Source organism: Sardina pilchardus, chromosome 1, assembly GCF_963854185.1.
Source record: "Sardina pilchardus chromosome 1, fSarPil1.1, whole genome shotgun sequence".
Classification (NCBI taxonomy): domain Eukaryota; kingdom Metazoa; phylum Chordata; class Actinopteri; order Clupeiformes; family Clupeidae; genus Sardina; species Sardina pilchardus.
The window spans coordinates 7,606,844-7,625,398 of record NC_084994.1 but is presented as its reverse complement, the minus strand read 5'-3'; the positions used below and the strand labels follow the sequence as shown (position 1 = coordinate 7,625,398).

The window sequence follows — 18,555 nt, the reverse complement described above, 5'->3', positions numbered from 1 at the left end:
TTTTTCATGTTTAATTTGAAACATTTTCACATTTCAAAACAATGAAATTACCTAGAAATATGGTAAATACATGTTGTATTACGAATAATAATGCTAACATTTACAGAAATGTGCTGTTATTTGTTGGTTTTCATGGATATTGGTTGTATAATAATTTATATTTGATGTGATATAACAGTATATGACACACAAAATAATGTGATTCATCTTTCAAAACATGTCACAAAAACGTGGAAAAACATGATATTGGGTTTATTATTACAATAATTTACTGTTCACTTTCGATCCCATCAAATGCATATTTAGAGCCCCCCCCCCCCCCCCCCCCCCATAACACCATATGTTAGAAACCCTTCCGCAATAATACTAACATTATTGTGGGGCCCCGGTTTCTCCAGCAAACTGCAGACATTAAGGTTGGTGTAAGGCCATGCATTTCCTGATATATTTTGTTTAATCTGTGTGTGTGTGTGTGTTTGTGTATGTGTGTAGGTATAACATACATGTGAATGATTTCTGTAGTGTCATTACAGGAGAATAATCTCTCTTGATTATGTTGATTTAGTGTTGCACTGTTAAACAGTATCCCTTCCATTTATCCATCTCTGTAATGTTTCTTTTCTCATGTTGTTATGCAGACTTGCTGAATGCAAACTCTCAGAAAAGTCCTGCGGAATTGTGGCTGCTGTTCTACAGTCACCAAACTCCCTGATAGAGCTGAACCTGAGTCAAATTGACCTAAGAGATTCTGGAGTTCAGCTTCTCTCAAAGGGACTGTCTAGTCCTCACTGTAAACTGCAGACATTAAGGTTTGTGCAAGGCCATGCATTTCCCGACATGTTTTTACTTCTCTGTTTCATTTGACAAGGGGGGGGGGGGGGGTATAATGTATATGTGAATTATTTTTGTACTGTCTTTACAGGGTAATAATCTCTTTTGATTATGTTTGTTTAGTGGTGCACTTTTTACTGTGTATTGGTGCAATGTTTTATCTTTTCTCATGTTGATCTGCAGACTAGCTGAATGCAAACTTTCAGAAAACTCCTGTGGAATTGTGGCTGCTGTTCTACAGTCACCAAACTCCCTGATAGAGCTGAACCTGAGTCACAATGACCTGAGGAATTCTGGAGTTCAGCTTCTCTCTAAGGGACTGTCTAGTCCCCACTGCAAACTGCAGACATTAAGGTTGGTGCAGGGTGTTGGGTAAGGATAGGGGAAAGGGTTGTGGTAAGAGCTAGATAAAGCATGTTCAGCTGTTTGTTGTGCTAAGAGAGGAAGTACCCTCGGAAGAGTTGGTTGTTCAGGGCACCTCTATATGTTAGTTACACATTACATACATCATAATAAATAAATATGATTTGATGTAATGCTAATTATTAGTTCGTAATTTCATACAGTGCAGTTCAGTAATAGACACAATCCTGAGTCCTAAGGGGTTACTGTATCACTTTACAATGACTAATATCTCTCTCTCTCTCTCTCTCTCTCTCTCTCTCTCTCTCTCTCTCTCTCTCTCTCTCTCTCTTACTGTGTGTGTGTGTGTGTGTGTGTGTGTGTGTGTGTGTGTGTGTGTGTGTGTGTGTGTGTGTGTGTTTGTGTGTATATATATTTGTTTGTCTGTCTGTCTCTCTCTCAGGCTCAGTAGCTGCAGTATCTCAGATGAAGGTTATGTTTGTCTGGTTCTGGCTCTGATGTTAAACCCCTCATGTGTGAAAGAGCTGGATGTGAGCAACAATCATCCTGGAGATTCGACACAGAAGCTGCTATCTTCTACACTAGAGGATCCTCACCGCAAAGTTGAAACACTTCAGTATGTACACTAAATAGATAGGATACATAATATAGTGTAGCGACCACAGGGGGGAGACATCATTCTGAGTTGAGCTAGTTAGCACAAAGGCTAATTGTACTATTAATGGTTGAGATAAAAGTCGTGTTTTAGTGTTGTTATGTACATGTTAACTTGCCTTCTGTGGTTTCCAGATGTCTGTACATATGCAAACACCATGTTATCAGCACCATGGCCAAAGCGCAGAAACCTCACGTTCTCACACTTATGTTAGCGTCCTATCAAACCAGGGTTAAGAGCGTCTTTCTCCAGCCCCTTTTATGTAGGTTCTCTGATGAAGGTTATCAACTGAACGACACTTCAATCAGAATCATGAAATAATACAATGCATGATGTCAACAAGCAGGAAGATAATGAAGAGCAGTAGTTCAAACTACCTACTTGTGCATGTACAGTAGACTATGTAAGATCGGTCAAATCTAGCAAGTAGTTAAGTTTAAGTGGATGGCATGAAAGTGAAAGTGAGATGTTCGCAAAGGCCAACGAAAGTTAAGGTTGCATTTGATATACACTGTAAAAAAAATCATCTTGAAAAAACAGTACATTTCTGGCAGCTGGGGCGGCAAAAACAAACTGTGGGGCGGCAAAAAAAAATACTGTGAAGTAACAGAAAACTACTTTCTCATAAAAATACGGCTATTTTCCATAATTAAAATACAGTTTGTAGTTGTAATTTTAACACTAGAAGCGCCAAGCGCCGGTCATTTGACCGCTGACGCGTATTCCTAGAAGCGCCGTGTGGGTTTGACCTAGATATACCTAGAACTGCCGGGCTGCGGTCATTTGACCGCAGCGATTACAAAAAAAAATAAATCTTTTCACTCGATTAAATTCCAGGACCCTACGTTCACGACTTTTCCTAAGTACGCATGTTTTGTCACCCAGAATTTTTACATGATCAAAAGCACACCGGTACAAGCTAGTTTAGAGCTATTTTGCGCTCACTTATGTGACAACACTATGTTGTCTCGCGTTCGGCCACTTTTGTCCAGGCTGCTATTCTCTTTTCTCACAGCAGATGTCGCAAGGATTTCCTGTCAGTCGGGCATGAGAATAATATTTTACCATCAAACATATCGTTTATATATGTGCAATATGTATTATATATGTGCTTTATTTTAATAACTATTTTTCATTTACATGGCATAGTCTATGGAGGCGATTTACAGTGGTAAAATGCGAGTTTGTTTTGAAAACGTTGCGACAGGCCTACATGTGTAAAACATATTTTCGTCGTAGCCTATTTATGTACGTATGCCTACGTACATTCATAGTTGTATATCTTATCTTCTATTTGTAGGCTATCTTTGAAAGCTCAGACTAATGTATAAGCATTTTCTTACATATTTGCTGGACTGACTGAGTTACGTCAAGTCAAGTACCTATCCTAACGCAATCTTTGTGTAATGTCAAGTGGCGCAGCGTTAACACTCCTGTCTGCAACGCCGGAGATCAGTGTTCACATCTTGGCAGGAGCGAAATATAGAATCTTTGATTGAATTTACTGACCGTTTTTCAACGTCGATGAACAATTATTTTTTGTTAATGGTTTTTAATAACAACCTATCTGAAATAAACGGATGAATCACAATATGTTTAGGCCTACCATTAACGAAAAATAATTTCGCCAGCCAATCATTTTCTGCCGCCATCTGACAAACTTTGACTAAGCCAGTTAGACTTTTTGCATCTAAAAATAATTATATCATAGTGACACGCGAAAAAATAAACGATAGCTTAGAAACTAGGCCTGCATGAGATTTTCCCACTGGACACACCACATCAGTATTGTGCTCGTTGCTACGATACACAGGACTCACAGTGAGTTGACGACCAATGAAAATGACATGGGGAAAAGAAGGAAACAAAGTAGAACTACTTCTAGCCTGATTTTGATCTCACCTTAGGCCTACATACTTTCCTAATTCCTACGTTACTCAGACTTTTGTTAAATCGTCAGGGCCCGGTTGCACAAACACCAAAACCAAAGTTTGATGATATGAACCAAATATTCTGGAACAGATGGTTCCCTTTCAGTCGATTCACTCGGTACAACACAGATACTATGGGATATCACGCCCTCGCGTGGTCTGGCTGAAGACACCTCTATTCACGCCTGAAAGGCAAGACGTGTGGTGACGTGAGAGGCTCCGCCCTCACAGTATATAAACCAAGTCACCACCGTCGCTCCCCAGTTCAAGCTCTCTTCACCTCGCTTGGACGCCTCTTGAGAAACACCGCCTGTACTTGTCTAGCTTGCTAGCTTGTTACGAAGTGTGTGCATTAGCAACTCTGAACGGTTTAACAGTCTATCAGTCCGGTTTGGCAACAACCTCTATTGGTGAGCCAACCGCTACCACGGGCGCCGTTTGTGAGACTATTGCGTTAAGGGTTCGATTTAAGCGTGTGTCTCGCCATGAGCTCACGGTCTCAGAAATCGACCTCCCCACCGCAGGCGAGACCCTGTCCTCAGGGTTGTGGTTTTTCCCTCCATGAGAAGGACTACCACGAAGCCTGTCCGGTCTGCTTGGGAATAGTCCATGCCCGTAGAGCTTTGACGCAGCCTGATGCGTGTGCGTTCTGCCGCCAGCTCAGACGTTCAACGCTCGAACGGCGTGTGAAATTCGTCGAGAAGACACTGGGACAAGCTGTTGTCCCGCAGGACCCTCTCCTCTCCCAGGCCGCTGAACACGACCCTGGAGACGGGTTGGAGCCCTCGTTCGGCGCTGCCGCGAGCTGGGCTGACCAAATGGAGTCGCTTAGCGAGATGGAGCTAGCTCACTCTCCGGTTCAGCAGCTCGAGTGCCTTGGGGTGGAAGACGACGGCAATTCCGTCTTGGACTTGGGTTTGGACGAGCACGGCCTGTCCGATGACGAGCAGTTGGATATGTCGGGCGCCCAGGGGTCTCCGGCTAACGACGGGAACGAAGTGGATAACTCATTTTTCGCTTTGTATCGTCGAGCAGCTCGGAAGCTGGATGTGGAGTGGCCTGCCCCCCTTCCAGCTCAGAGACCTACCAGGTTCGCTGGTTTCTTCCTGCCTCAGGCTCCGACAGTGGTGAGGCATTGCCTCCCTCTCTTCCCGGATTTCGTTACTGAGCTGACGTCTTCCTGGAACAAGCCACTGTCTACGCGCGCTTCATTGCCAGGGTTTGCCCAGTTCCTGGAGCACGCAGATGCCGACAAAGCGGGCCTCATCACCCCCCCGCCAATGGAACCCTCCTTGGCGGCCTATTTGGCCCCGTCTCACAACCACGGGGTTGTGGGACCGACGTCTCTTCCCTCGAAGCACTGCCGTTTCTCTTACGCGCAGCTGGAGAAGAGCTACCGAGCCCAGGCGACGACGGCACGCGCTATGTCATCTATATCGCTGCTGCAGACGTACCAGGCTATGTGCTTGGCCGAGCTGGCGGACATGCTGCCTCCCGGTAACCCGGCGACTGTTCTTCTGAACGAAATTAGAGTAGCCACAGATTACAGTCTGAGGATGTCTCGTTGCGCCGCACTGTCGTTGGGCAAAGCTATGGCAACTACGGTGGTGTCTCAACGCCACCTCTGGCTCACTCTGTCAGACATGCCAGATAGAGATAGGGCCACGTACTTAGACGAGCCCGTCTCTCCCGAAGGTCTGTTTGGACAGTCGCTCGAGTCTGTCCAAGCTTCATTCGAGCTCCGGAAGAAACAGGCGGAGGCGTTGAAGAACGCATTGCCGCGGCGGGATGCCAGACCCAAAGCTCCACCTAGAGGTTTCTCGCGGCCGGCCGCGACCACGCAGACCGTCAAGAGGGCCGCATCGGCTTCGCCAGCGCCTCCGAGACAGCCGGTAGCCGTGACACCACGTCAGCCGACCTGGGCAAGACCTCCCGCTCCTGGTCCACAGAGGGACGCCGCGAGAGGGAGGAGGAAGCCAAATTCGTCCTAACGATGGCTCCGACTCAAACAGAGCTGTCGTTTTTGGGGGACAACGCAGCTTTGTCAGTGCCACTAAAAAGGTGTCACCACACTGTTTTTCAGGGCCCCAGTCCAAAGAGGACTCGTTCGTGCCTCACACAGTCTCCCAAGCACTCCCACCCTCCCACACCACTTATGTTTCCAGCCCAGTGTTCGGGCGAAATAAAGATGTGTGTATCTGTTTGTGTAACATTGCCTCAAATAAAGGAAGTTGTGTTTGCTCAACAAAATCCAAACGAAAGCGAACCGATCAGTGTTCGCCCCCCTCTCTGTTCGCAGGAGGGCAGGGGTGCCGACCAGAGCTCGCCACCGGCAGGTCGCCTTGCTCTTCAGATGGCTCACTGGCGCGCATGCGCAATCTCGCCATGGGTCGAATCCACTCTCTCATTGGGCTATCGCCTACAATTCCGACGCCGCCCCCCTCGATTCAAATCAGTCGTTCAGACAACGATGACAGGGGAAGGAGTAGAAGTAATGAGAGAAGAAGTGAACTCGCTGCTTTCAAAAAAAGCGATATGTATAGTCCCACACGCTCAAGCACAATGTGGATGGTACAGTCGTTATTTTGTCATTCCGAAACGCAGCGGAGGCTTGCGCCCAATATTAGATCTCAGGTCACTGAACAAGCACTTAAGGGTGTACAAATTTCGAATGTTAACAGTACGCCAGCTGTTAAACTCGGTGAAGCCAGGCCAATGGTTTACATCGATAGACCTGACCGACGCATTTCAACACGTGTCTGTTCTCGCAGCTCACAGGAAATTCCTCCGATTTGCGTTTCAAGGCATATCTTACGAATACCTAGTACTACCCTACGGGCTAGCCCTCTCACCCAGGGTTTTCACGAAGGTGCTAGAATCAGCTCTCGCCCCACTGCGGGCCCGGGGCATACAAATTCTAGCCTATCTGGACGATATGGCCATAGTTTCTCATTCAGAACAGTCAGTGGCCACTCATACAGCCATGGTGCTGTCACACCTTCAGACTTTGGGGTTTTCAGTGAATTACGAGAAGAGTTCCCTGACCCCTCGCCAGAAAATAGAATTCCTAGGTCTCGAGATATGCTCACTGTCGGGCCGGGCTTTTCTAGCTGTTCACAGAAGGAAGGCCTTCCGCGAATGTTTGGCTCAGTTTCGATTGGGACACAAACTTCGTTTTCAAATGTTTCTCAGGCTTTTGGGTTTAATGGCCTCAATGATAGCAGTCATCCCCCTGGGTTTATTGCACATGAGAGCGTTTCAGCGGTGGGTGTTGTCTCACCGTCTGAATACGTCTCGTCATCTCAACAAGAGATTGACTGTGGATGCGTTGTGTCAGACGGCACTAGCTCCGTGGACACAGCGGCAATTATTACACCAGGGGGCGCCAATCGGCAGAATTTTATTTCGCAAGGTGATCACCACAGACGCTTCCCTCAGAGGATGGGGAGCTATATGCGAAGACAGGACGGTGAGGGGGGAGTGGTCTCTGAGTCAGAGCAGCCTCCACATAAATCACCTGGAGCTGTTGACAGTGTTTTTGGCCCTCAAACATTTCCTCCCGGCCCTGCAGGGCCATCATGTTTTGGTCAGGACAGACAACTCAACGGTGGTGTCCTACATAAACAGACAGGGAGGGACACATTCACTCCCACTGCTGAAGCTCTCCCGGTCGCTTCTCCTGTGGAGCCAAGAGCACCTGCAGTCAGTCAGAGCGACCCACGTCCCGGGTTCTCTCAACCAAGGGGCGGATCTTCTGTCCAGAGGTGGCCCTCTTGTGAGAGAGTGGCGGCTACACCCCAAAGTAGTGTCACAAATTTGGGATCGGTTTGGCAGGGCCGACGTCGATCTCTTCGCATCCAAAGAAAACACGCATTGTCCCCTGTTCTTCTCGATGCGAGACTCCAGCGCCCCCCTCGGGGTGGACGCGCTGGCACACAGTTGGCCGACCGGCCTCTTGTACGCGTTTCCCCCAGTCGAGTTAATTATGCCCACCTTGGAGAGGGTGCGTCAAGACAAGCTGTCTCTGATCCTGGTGGCCCCCTATTGGCCAGCGAAGCCATGGCATGCAGAGATAATCAGCCTCCTGGCAGAGGAGCCGTGGCCTCTCCCGCTCCGCCGAGACCTCCTATCACAGGCAGGGGGGGAGATTCTCCATCCCCGTCCGGAGCTGTGGCGCCTACAGGCCTACCGGCTGAACGGTCTGGTTTAGTGGCCAGGGGCTTGCCAACTAACGTCATTAACACTATCCAAAGTGCAAGAGCTGCATCCACAAGAAATTTATATTCTTACAAGTGGCGTGCATTTGAGCTCTGGTGTCAGGCTAGAAGCCTGGTGCCTTTTCAGTGCTCTGTTGTGGATGTATTGACATACCTACAGGAACTGTTTGATCAGGGGCTTTCCTTCTCAACTTTGAAAGTTTACCTGTCTGCAATTTCTGCTTGCCACGTTGGCTTTGAGGGCGTGTCGCCTGGTGCGCACCCACTGGCCGTCCGTTTTATGAGGGGGGTCCGGCGCCTGAGACCATTCTCTAGGTCACCTGTGCCATCATGGGACCTCCCTGTCGTTCTCGAGGCCTTATGTAGTTCCCTGTTTGAACCATTGGACTCTGTGGACATCAAGTTTTTATCCTACAAGACTGCGTTCCTGATAGCTTTGGCTTCAGCTAAACGTGTATCGGATATTCATGCTCTCTCGGTGCACCCATCCTATACTCAGTTTGCACCTGATGACGCTAAGGTTTGCTTATATCCTAACGCGGCTTATGTTCCTAAGGTTTTGCCTAGGTCGTATCAGTCTATGGCGATTGAACTATTTGCATTTTCACCTCCTCCGTTTGCCTCTGAGGAGCAGGAGAGACTGCATTTGTTGTGCCCGGTGCGGGCGTTGCGTGCATACATAACCCGTACACAAGGGTTTCGGCAATGTGACCAACTCTTTGTCTGCTTTGCTAATCCGGTGCGTGGCAAGGCGCTGTCTAAACAGCGCCTCTCACACTGGATCGTGCAGGCCATTACACTGGCTTATGGTGCCAGGGGCCTGTCGCTGCCTGAAGGGTTGCGTGCCCACTCGACTAGAGGCATGGCAACATCATGGGCTGTGTTTAAGGGACTGTCTGTAGAGCAGGTGTGCTCTGCAGCATCGTGGGCTTCCCCACATACTTTTATACGTTACTACCGCCTGGACGTTGTGGCCCCTACGGTGGCCTCTTCAGTCCTCTCTTCTGCAGCCGGGCTTTGAGGTGATCTTAGACCCGGGCTGTGCGGGGCGTGTATATAGGTCCCATAGTATCTGTGTTGTACCGAGTGAATCGACTGAAAGGGAACGTTAAGTTATGCATATAACTACTGTTCCCTGAGGGAGAGGAACGAGGTACAACACTACGTTGCCCCGCTCAGCCTCAGTTGCTCGGTGAAGAGCGCTAGGTTGAACTGGGGAGCGACGGTGGTGACTTGGTTTATATACTGTGAGGGCGGAGCCTCTCACGTCACCACACGTCTTGCCTTTCAGGCGTGAATAGAGGTGTCTTCAGCCAGACCACGCGAGGGCGTGATATCCCATAGTATCTGTGTTGTACCTCGTTCCTCTCCCTCAGGGAACAGTAGTTATATGCATAACTTAACGATTTACAGCATTGAACGTGATAGGCTATTAGGCTACTGCTGCGACTTCCACCGTTTCCTTTCCAGAGATTGCTGCGCGTTCACAACGCAATGAACGCATGCAGTCTACATTGAAGTGAAACGTGCATAACGTTGTCCAAAACAATACAATAACATTGTGTGTTGATATCTAATACAATATACACATCTGTAGACATGAAGTGGCAACTAAAGCCATTATCAGTCATGAAAACTGTGGCGGCTGCATTAAGGTTTTGGCTGAGCCAGCTAGCTAGCCAACAACTTCATAAGCCAGCCGTTCTCAAAGCAAATGGCTTCGGGGTCTATACATAACACTATCCATTGCAGCCTATTTGAAACCGATCATCCCCCCTCCCCCATACACTCGTCTAGGCTAGGCTACAGACATCACCGAGGCATAACTGCCTCCCCACCCCCACCCCATCTATCTGTCCCTGCCTACTAGTCTGTAGGCTGACTGTTTAGGCAACTCGTGGAAGAATGCGCAATGTTTCATCGCATATGCGCGTTTCAGAATGTTCAAATTCGCCAGCGTGCGTGTAGTTATGTGAATAGAAAAGAATAGAATATAGCCTACTTTATTAATGCCTTGTTCAAAAGGACTTCCGTCATGAATAGGTTGGGAATTGAACCAACACCCCTTGGGTCCTCAAGCCGAGGCTCTAACCAGTGAGCTACAGCCTTGCTTATCAATCACTTGAAAATGTGTGTGTCAATGCTGAATCTCGAATTCACATAGAAGTTAGCTTAAATTGTAGTTCAATAGGCCTATAGCTTTTTTTCAGCAGACATCGCAAACATAGCCTACACATTCGCAAAACGGAGAATATCATTCACTCATTATTTTAAATTAGGCCTATGCTACTTCTCACGCCTATGCCTGCTCAGCATAGCTCTCTCTATCTCCCTCCCTCCGAGGTAGCTAGCCTAGACCAGGGCTATTCAACTTCAGTACCAAGAGGGCCGAATGGAAAAATCACTGGGTTTTCAGGGGCCGCATAAAATAAGACGCCGCAAAATAATTGTATCCAACAATATTTGATAAAATCAGAGTAAAATTCAGTTCAATTCAATTGAATTTTATACACTGGCATAGAAACTAAGAACATAGCCTATTATCCATATCCATAAAAAAAATCTTCTCAGACAGGTGATAGGCTGCCACACAAACTATACAAGTATTTGAAAACACCCAGGCTAACCATAGTATTTCATACCTGATGACTGATAGCTGCCATATCATGCATCAGTGGGAAAAATTGCAGTGTTGATTTAACTAGCCTACTTCAAGATAATTAGGCTCATAAGTGTTTCAAACACACACAGTAGCCTACAGCGCCAATCTCTCAAATATACTTAGCATTGAATTTAAAGAAAAAGTAATGCCAGCTCTGCCTCTGTTTATCTATTTCACGATGTCTTACCGCCAAAGTTTCTAAACTTCGAGCCTGCGCAAATCACAAACAATAGCATTCCCACGAGTGGAGTGAAGATGGCTCTGTCTAAAGAAACGTCTAATTGACAACGAGAATCGTTCATTTTACCCTCTGCAACAAGTACGAGACTTTCATGTTTATTGTGCAACGAATCCATCGCTGTAAAGAAGGAATATAAAGCCAAGAGGCAATTCTCTACAAACCACAGCTCCTTCACTAACTTTCCCGAGGGCTCGGAGGAACGGAGACCGGGTATGATTGTAACATTTTTGATTTGCGCACGCTCGAGGTTTAGAATCTTTGGCGGTAAGAAATCGTAATTTAATCAACATTTAATGATAACATTTAAAACTAGTTACCCATTTGGAAATGTCAGTTTGTGTAGTGATGTGCTGTGTTCTCTGAGTGAAGATAACTGGAAGAATTAGTCTGGCCAATAGGGGCGGGCCGACAGTGCGCTACTCGCCAATCATATGAAGATCTATGCACACCCGTCAAAGCGAGTTCATTCTCATGACGAGACACGCGGGCCACAGGAAATTTGAAGCGGGCCACATCTGGCCCGCGGGCCGCTAGTTGAATAGGCCTGCCTTAAAGGAAGCCAAGGCGACTACTTGGTCATCAGTACTCATTCTGCTTGACTTATCAGCTGTCTTTGACATGGTTAATCACCGCATCCTTCTCTCTATACTCTCAAACATGGGCATCTCCAGCTCTGCTCTCTCCTGTTTTGAATCCTACCTCACAGGACACTCATTTAACGTATCATGCCATGGACAACCGTCCACAGCTGTCACCACAGGGGTCCCCCAGGGCTCAGTACTGGGCCAGCTTCTCTTTGCTATCTACTCCACCTCTTTGGGACAGATCAATCGTTCACATGGCTTCTTAAACCACTGCTATGCAGATGACACACAGCTCTATCTGCCCTTTCCAACTCATGACCCCTTGGTCCCGACACAGATCTCAGATTGCAGACATATCAACATGGATGAAGGCACACCAACTCCAGCTAAACCTCTCAAAAATGTGGTCCTCCCAGCCAAACCTACCATACATCATGACATCAACATCAGAATTGACTCCTTGTCTATTGCATCTACCAGGACTGCAAGAAATGTAGGAGTCGACAACCAACTAACTTCCTCCGATCATGTTGCCTCAATAGTCTGGTTGTGCCATCATCATGCACTCTACAACATACGGACAATCAGGATTTACTTGACTCAAGATGCTACCCATCTCCTGGTAGAGGCAATAGTCATCTCACAACTTGACAACTTGAGTAATGCTCTCCTGACAGGTCTTCTAGCCTGCACAGTGAAACCCCTTCAGATGATCCAGAACGCAGCAGCGTGCTTGATCTACAACCAACCTAAAAGGGCGCATGTCACCCCATTGCTCATCCAACCACACTGGCCACCGTTGGCTGCCCGCATCAAATGCTTGCCTACAAAGTAATCTCCGGCTCTGCTCCCACCTATTTGAATGCTACCACATGACCGCTGCACTCCTTAGGTGAACGACGTCTAGCTCTGCCACTTATTTTAGATGGTAGTCCTAATCAAATCACATAAAACATTACAGAAATATGTCTGACAAATTATTTGTACTGAAAAAGAATATTTGTGCACTTGAAAGTTTCTATTTATTTATCAAAATAAAGAAATAAGTGTCATTTTGTCACTACCGAAATAATCACGTCACAACCGAAATATCAACAAATGTTTCGGTTGTGACAGTTTCGGTAGTGACGAAATAAGCTCATTTTGATCCTACCACTAAGATGCTAGTCAGTACGTAGTTAGCTAGCACAGTTCTCAACGTTGAAACATGAGTAAAACCTAAATGACCAGTAGAAACAATCAAAAAAACTTAATTAAGCATTGAAAATGTGTGTTCGGTAGTGACATTCTTAAATGTTACACACTGATTTCCAAACTTTCGATCACATTTACTTCAAAACAGTGGGCCTGATCTACTAACCAAGCCACCATGAGGGAGAGAGGTGCAGGCAAAAATTCCTGGTCCAAAAAGGAGGGGAGTGGCTTAAAGCAGTATCATATTATTGACCAAACTGTGCAATGTTTCGGTAGTGACGTGAAAATGCGGGACAGCATTTTTCACATGATTATTCATGATTTTTCCTGAAAATATCGAATAAATATGTATTTTTTGTTTTAATTATCAGAAGTATTCAAAAAGATACTTCTAAAAACAATGATTAAAAAATTAAAAAAAAATATTTCATATTTATTTTTCAATGGTAAAATTCAGACCTTAGCGTTCGGGACAACCACCTCTCAATAGAAAGCACCATATAAATGATGATGTTTTATATATAAAGCTTGCAGCTAAATCAAATATTACTTTGGGTTTTGATTGGTATTTGCTTGTATTATTTTATTATCAAAGAATTTCCTACATTACTGCTTTTTAAATTAGTTTTTTGGTTCCGGGACAGCAATTTGCACGAATTCTGTAGAATCGCCCATATAGCTATTCATTTATTGGGAAGACCATGTATTAAATATCCTAACTTCATTTCAGCAGATTTGTGGCGCAATTGAGTAAGGGCGTACAGTTACAAATCTTGATGTTTTAATGAGCAGTTTGAGGCCCAGTGATCTTCATGTTTTTTGCATTAGATAACGTGTTTCTGTCCCTCAAAATGAACAACATCTGGAATGAGGTCATGCCCGTTTGTTGTTACTGTAGCCTATGACATAAATCTGTATTATTTAAGGCTTGCATTCCTGTGTTTGCTCATGTCATGAGCCATCCCACTTAACGTGGACGTCATGATTTCAGTATAATAAGCTACGCTAGCTCACAGTTGCTCAGTGTTTACCGTAGTGCAGTGGTAAAGATGCAGCTGGTGGACCATTTTGCCCACGCGAGACTCATATTCGAAACCCAACAAAACCTTGTTTTACTTGAACAATTCCTTTTTCTAGAGCATCTTGTGTGGATTATGCTTAAGCACACCTGCATGAATCGGTGATGTCGGCATGTTTTTGGCAAGATCTTTATTCTCAATTATCTCGCTCACTGCAGCTTCCTGAAAATGTGAATCTCCAGCACTCGAGGGGCGGAGGCAGAGCAGAGCGCTGTTAACAAGTAGGGAGGGTTCTTGTTGAATATTCAGTGATTTTATGCAAATATCACAATCTGAACTGATCACAAGATACCATGGTACACCGGCATGTTGTTGTTTAGCCAGGTTTCCGTGAGACAGAGTACAGCGCAGTGCTTCATCTCCGTGGAAACATTCAGTCTCAGACGTAACAGGTCCATCTTGTTGTCCAGAGAACGGACATTGGCCAGGAACAGAGTAGGAATCGGTGGCCTGTTTGCTTTTAACTGGGCCCGCGCACCCGCCCGCTTTCCTCTCTTCTGTTGTCGGGAACATCGTTTTCTCTTGACTGCTGCTCCACGTACTCTGCTACGCCACTCTGCGGTTCTCAGAAGCTGCAGTCTTCCGAGTATTGATTTTAAGTTCTGAGATATTGTGGTGGACAAACTCTTCCTGATATCCATGATTTCGACTGAGCTGTACTTCAGGCGCAGATTTATCGAATGTCTAGTGCCAAGAACGGCCACGAAGTTGTAAGAATAAGGCTTAGTCCCGGGAGCATGAGAAGCCGCCACATGTCTATGCGCTGCCATCATTTGGGATTGGGACAGCACTTCACAAGATCACATGTGTCAGTATAGTTGAAAATTCAATGTTCAATTTCATTTTTGACAACTTTTGGACATATTCTAAGGGATCAATAAAGAGTAAAAATGGGATATAACATTTTTATCCTGTTTACAGGATGGCATTCTGATCCCTCAAAAAGGAAAAAATGGGTTTACACCCCATATTGTCCTTCAAAGAGGTTCATCAAAATCAAACCAACACCTCCTTCAGCCTTCATTTTTTCTAACTTCAGACATATGCTGTGGGGAAATGGACAGGTCGGATCTACCACATTCACATGATCTACAAAGTGGCATACTATTGCAGGAAAAAAGAAATGTTGGATAAGCATTTCATCTTGTCCTTGGAAAAAGGCAATAAAAGTGGCATTTTTAGGAAAAAATGCCATTTTGGCCAGATTTGAAGGCTCATAGCCTGGAAATACGAAAACTTACCATCTCAATGTTTTTTCAACATGTTCTCTTACTCATGGACTATATATATGTAAAGTTTTAAAAATGTGAGTGATATCCATTCATGACCATAAGAGAACAAAAACAGTTTTTTTTTTTTCATTGCTTTAAAACAAATATGGGTTTGTTTCGATGAATAAGTCTTCAATGGTGGGAAGGACTGTAATTCCTTTGTGATTTTAGACAACTACACAGGGTACTGCCCCAGTGCTCAATTTTTTAGAAAATAATATGGTAGCCTTAAGAGAGGAGAGGGGTTTTGAAAAAAGTGGCGCTCATTAAATACAGGAATTTTTAGCCTTTTTTTAGGACACGTCTATCCACATTTGAAGAGCCATATCTCAGAAACTAAACAAGATATCAAGCTAAAATTTTGGTTTTCTTCTAATGAGACATGGAGGAACATGTGGACCAAAACTCAGGAAAAACTGAGGACCATGGTGTAGGACCTGTTCCAACTGATATGGAATTGTCCATACCAATCATTAATTTGTCAGGAATTCTAAATTCAGTTCATTATAGGGGAATAATGTATCTTGGTCATGTAGACTTGGGGCACCTTGTAAACAGTATCCCTTCCATATATCCATTTCTATGATATCTGATATTTGACATGTTGTTTTACAGGCTTACTAAAATCACACTTACAGAGAAGTCCTATGGAATTGTGGCTACTGTTCTACAGTCGACAAACTCCCTGATAGAGCTAGATCTGAGTCAAATTGACCTGGGAGATTCTGGAGTTCAACTTCTCTCTAAGGGACTGTCTAGTCCTCACTGCAAACTGCAGACATTAAGGTTGGTGTAAGCCCATGAATTATCTGATATTTCTTTTGGTTTTAATTAATTTTAATTAGGTTTAAAATTAATTAATTAATTTTTGTGTATGTAGGTATAATGTGTGAATGGTACTGTACTGTCATTACAGGGTAATAATGTCTTTTGATAGTGTTGATTTATTGGTGTACTGTTTAGTGGTGCAATGTTTTATCTTTTTTGATGTTGTTTTGAAGACTTGCTGAATGCAAACTCTCAGAGAAGTCCTGTGAAATTGTGGCTGCTGTTCTACATTCACCAAACTCCCTGATAGAGCTGGACCTGAGTCACAATGACCTGGGAGATTCTGGAGTTCAGCTTCTCTCTAAGGGACTGTCTAGTCCCCACTGCAAACTGCAGACATTAAGGTTGGTGTTCGGTGAGATAGGCCTAGTCATGACAGGGGAAAGGGTGATGGGAAGAGCTACAGTAGATAAACATGTTCAGCTATTAGAGGTGCTAAGAGAGGAAGTACCCTTGGAAGAGTTGGGTGTTCAGTGCACCTCTATGTTAATTACACATTACACAGTGTCCTAACTGCAAGCGACGCGACCGAATGTGTGCGACAAAATCAGTTCCATCACTGTATTTTTCAATTGGAATGTCCTGACTGAATGCGATGCGACCGAACGGGACAAGTTGCTTTGCTACGCGACTTCTTCAACCCTGTTTTGTCTCTCTGTCCGTTTCTATTTTAGTCGCGTCGCCTTGACATTAACTTTTTCACGACTTAACAAAGGTTCATTAAAGATAAACTATGCAGGATTGGCGATGTCATCTTCGGTTTTGGTTTTGGCTCGTTTTATGCTTGCATATTTCTCTGCAGAGCTTCCCCTACAGCTTTAGCGTGTATATTTATACATATATAGGCTATATATATATTTATAAATTGCAAGCGTGGTTCTTCTGGTTCCTTACGCGTTTCAGACTTCCAGATGTAAACAAGGAGCGATCGCCTCCTAGACAAGTTGCAAGGTTGCAATAGCGGATAGGGACACTGGGGGCGGGAGGAAATATGACTGTTTTCGATAAAACTGGTCAGTCAAGCAAAACAACGATTTCTAAGCGATTATATGACTATGAAAAAGTTGCATAGGGTCTCTTTAAAGAATGTTAACGGATACAATGTGGACACAAACTATCCGGCGCAACGTGACAGTCTCGCAGTCGCTTACAATTAGGACACGGTGTTACACTACATCTTATAGTAAAGAAATATGATTTGATGTAATGCTAATTGTTAGGTTGTAATTTGATACAATGCAGTTCAGCAACAAATCCTAAGTCCGAAGGGGTTACTGACTGTATCACTTTAGAATGACTAATCTCTCTCTCTCTCTCTCTCTCTCTCTCTCTCTCTCTCTCTCTCTCTCTCTCTCTTTCTCTCTCTGTTACTGTGTGTGTGTGTGTGTGTGTGTGTGTGTGTGTGTGTGTGTGTGTGAGTGTGTGTGTGTGTGTGGGGGGGGGGGGGGGGTGTTTGTGTGTAAGGATATTAAAGGGGAGTAATATCCCTTGATTATGTTTATTTATTGGGGCACTGTTTAAATAGAAACCCTTCCATTTATCCATCTCAGTAATATGTTATCTTTTCTCATGATATGCAGACTTGCTGAATGCAAACTCTCAGAGAAGTCCTGTGGAATTGTGGCTGCTCTTCTACAGTCACCAAACTCCCTGATAGAGCTGGACCTGAGTCACAATGACCTGGGAGTTCAGCTTCTATCTAAGGGACTGCCTAGTCCCCACTGCAAACTGCAGACATTAAGGTTGGTGTGGGGTGTTGGATATGATAAGCCTAGTCATGATAGGAGGGAGGGTGGTGGTAAGAGCTAGATAAAGCATGTTCAGCTGTTAGTGGTGCTAGGAAAGCAGGGTGTTCAGTGCACCCCTATATGTTAGTTACACATGACACTACGTCTTAGTAAAGACATATAATTTGATGTAATGCTAATTGTTAGGTTGTAATTTGATACAGTGCAGTTCAGCAACAATACAATCCTGAGTCCTGAGGGGTTACTGTATCACTTTAGAATGACTAATCTCTCTCTCTCTCTCTCTCTGTCTGTTACTGTTGCTGTGTGTGTGTGTTGCTGTGTGTGTGTTTTGTTTGTCTCTCTCACAGGCTCAGTCATTGTGGTATCTCAGATGATAGTTATGTTTGTCTGGTCATGGCTCTGATGTTAAACCCCTCCTGTGTGAAAGAGCTGGATGTGAGCAACAATCATCCTGGAGATTCGACACAGAAGCTGCTATCTGCTACACTAGAGGATCCTCACCGTAAAGTTGAAGCACTTCAGTATGTACATTACACATAGATCCAGCAACATCAACCTTCTGTCTCGATTGTCATGTATTCATGTTTAGACAGTTGGGAGCAGGGGTTTTCCTTAAGTCCACTAGATATCATGGTTAGTGAGTGTAAGGCTTTGCAAACTGCAAAATGTAAAGGTTCCCATTATAGGCTACTATGTTACTATAAAATTACTAATTTGAAATTTTACATTTGATCTAGCTTCAGGAAGGTTAACATATAAGCAACAAACTGCAAATATTAAAGGATAGTATTTCTTGCCTGTTGGAAACATAAATCATTAATTTGTTAGGCATTCTAAATTCAGTAAAAATAAAAAATAGTAGGTAAAAATCAACATCTATTACTACACCTTGTACTATCATTATAGGGGAATAATGTATCTTGGTTATGCTGACTTATTGGGGCACCT

General features: G+C 44.6%; 1 protein-coding gene across 1 annotated transcript in view; it reads left to right on the top strand.

Annotated features, from left to right (window-relative positions):
* Positions 1 to 18,555, top strand: part of LOC134076153 (NACHT, LRR and PYD domains-containing protein 12-like) — a 48,313-nt gene that overhangs the window by 21,773 nt on the left and 7,985 nt on the right. The window contains exons 13-14 of the mRNA XM_062531158.1: positions 1,015 to 1,185; positions 16,030 to 16,200. Coding sequence (XP_062387142.1) covers positions 1,015 to 1,185; positions 16,030 to 16,200 — 342 coding nt within the window. The remainder of the gene's footprint in view (positions 1 to 1,014; positions 1,186 to 16,029; positions 16,201 to 18,555) is intronic.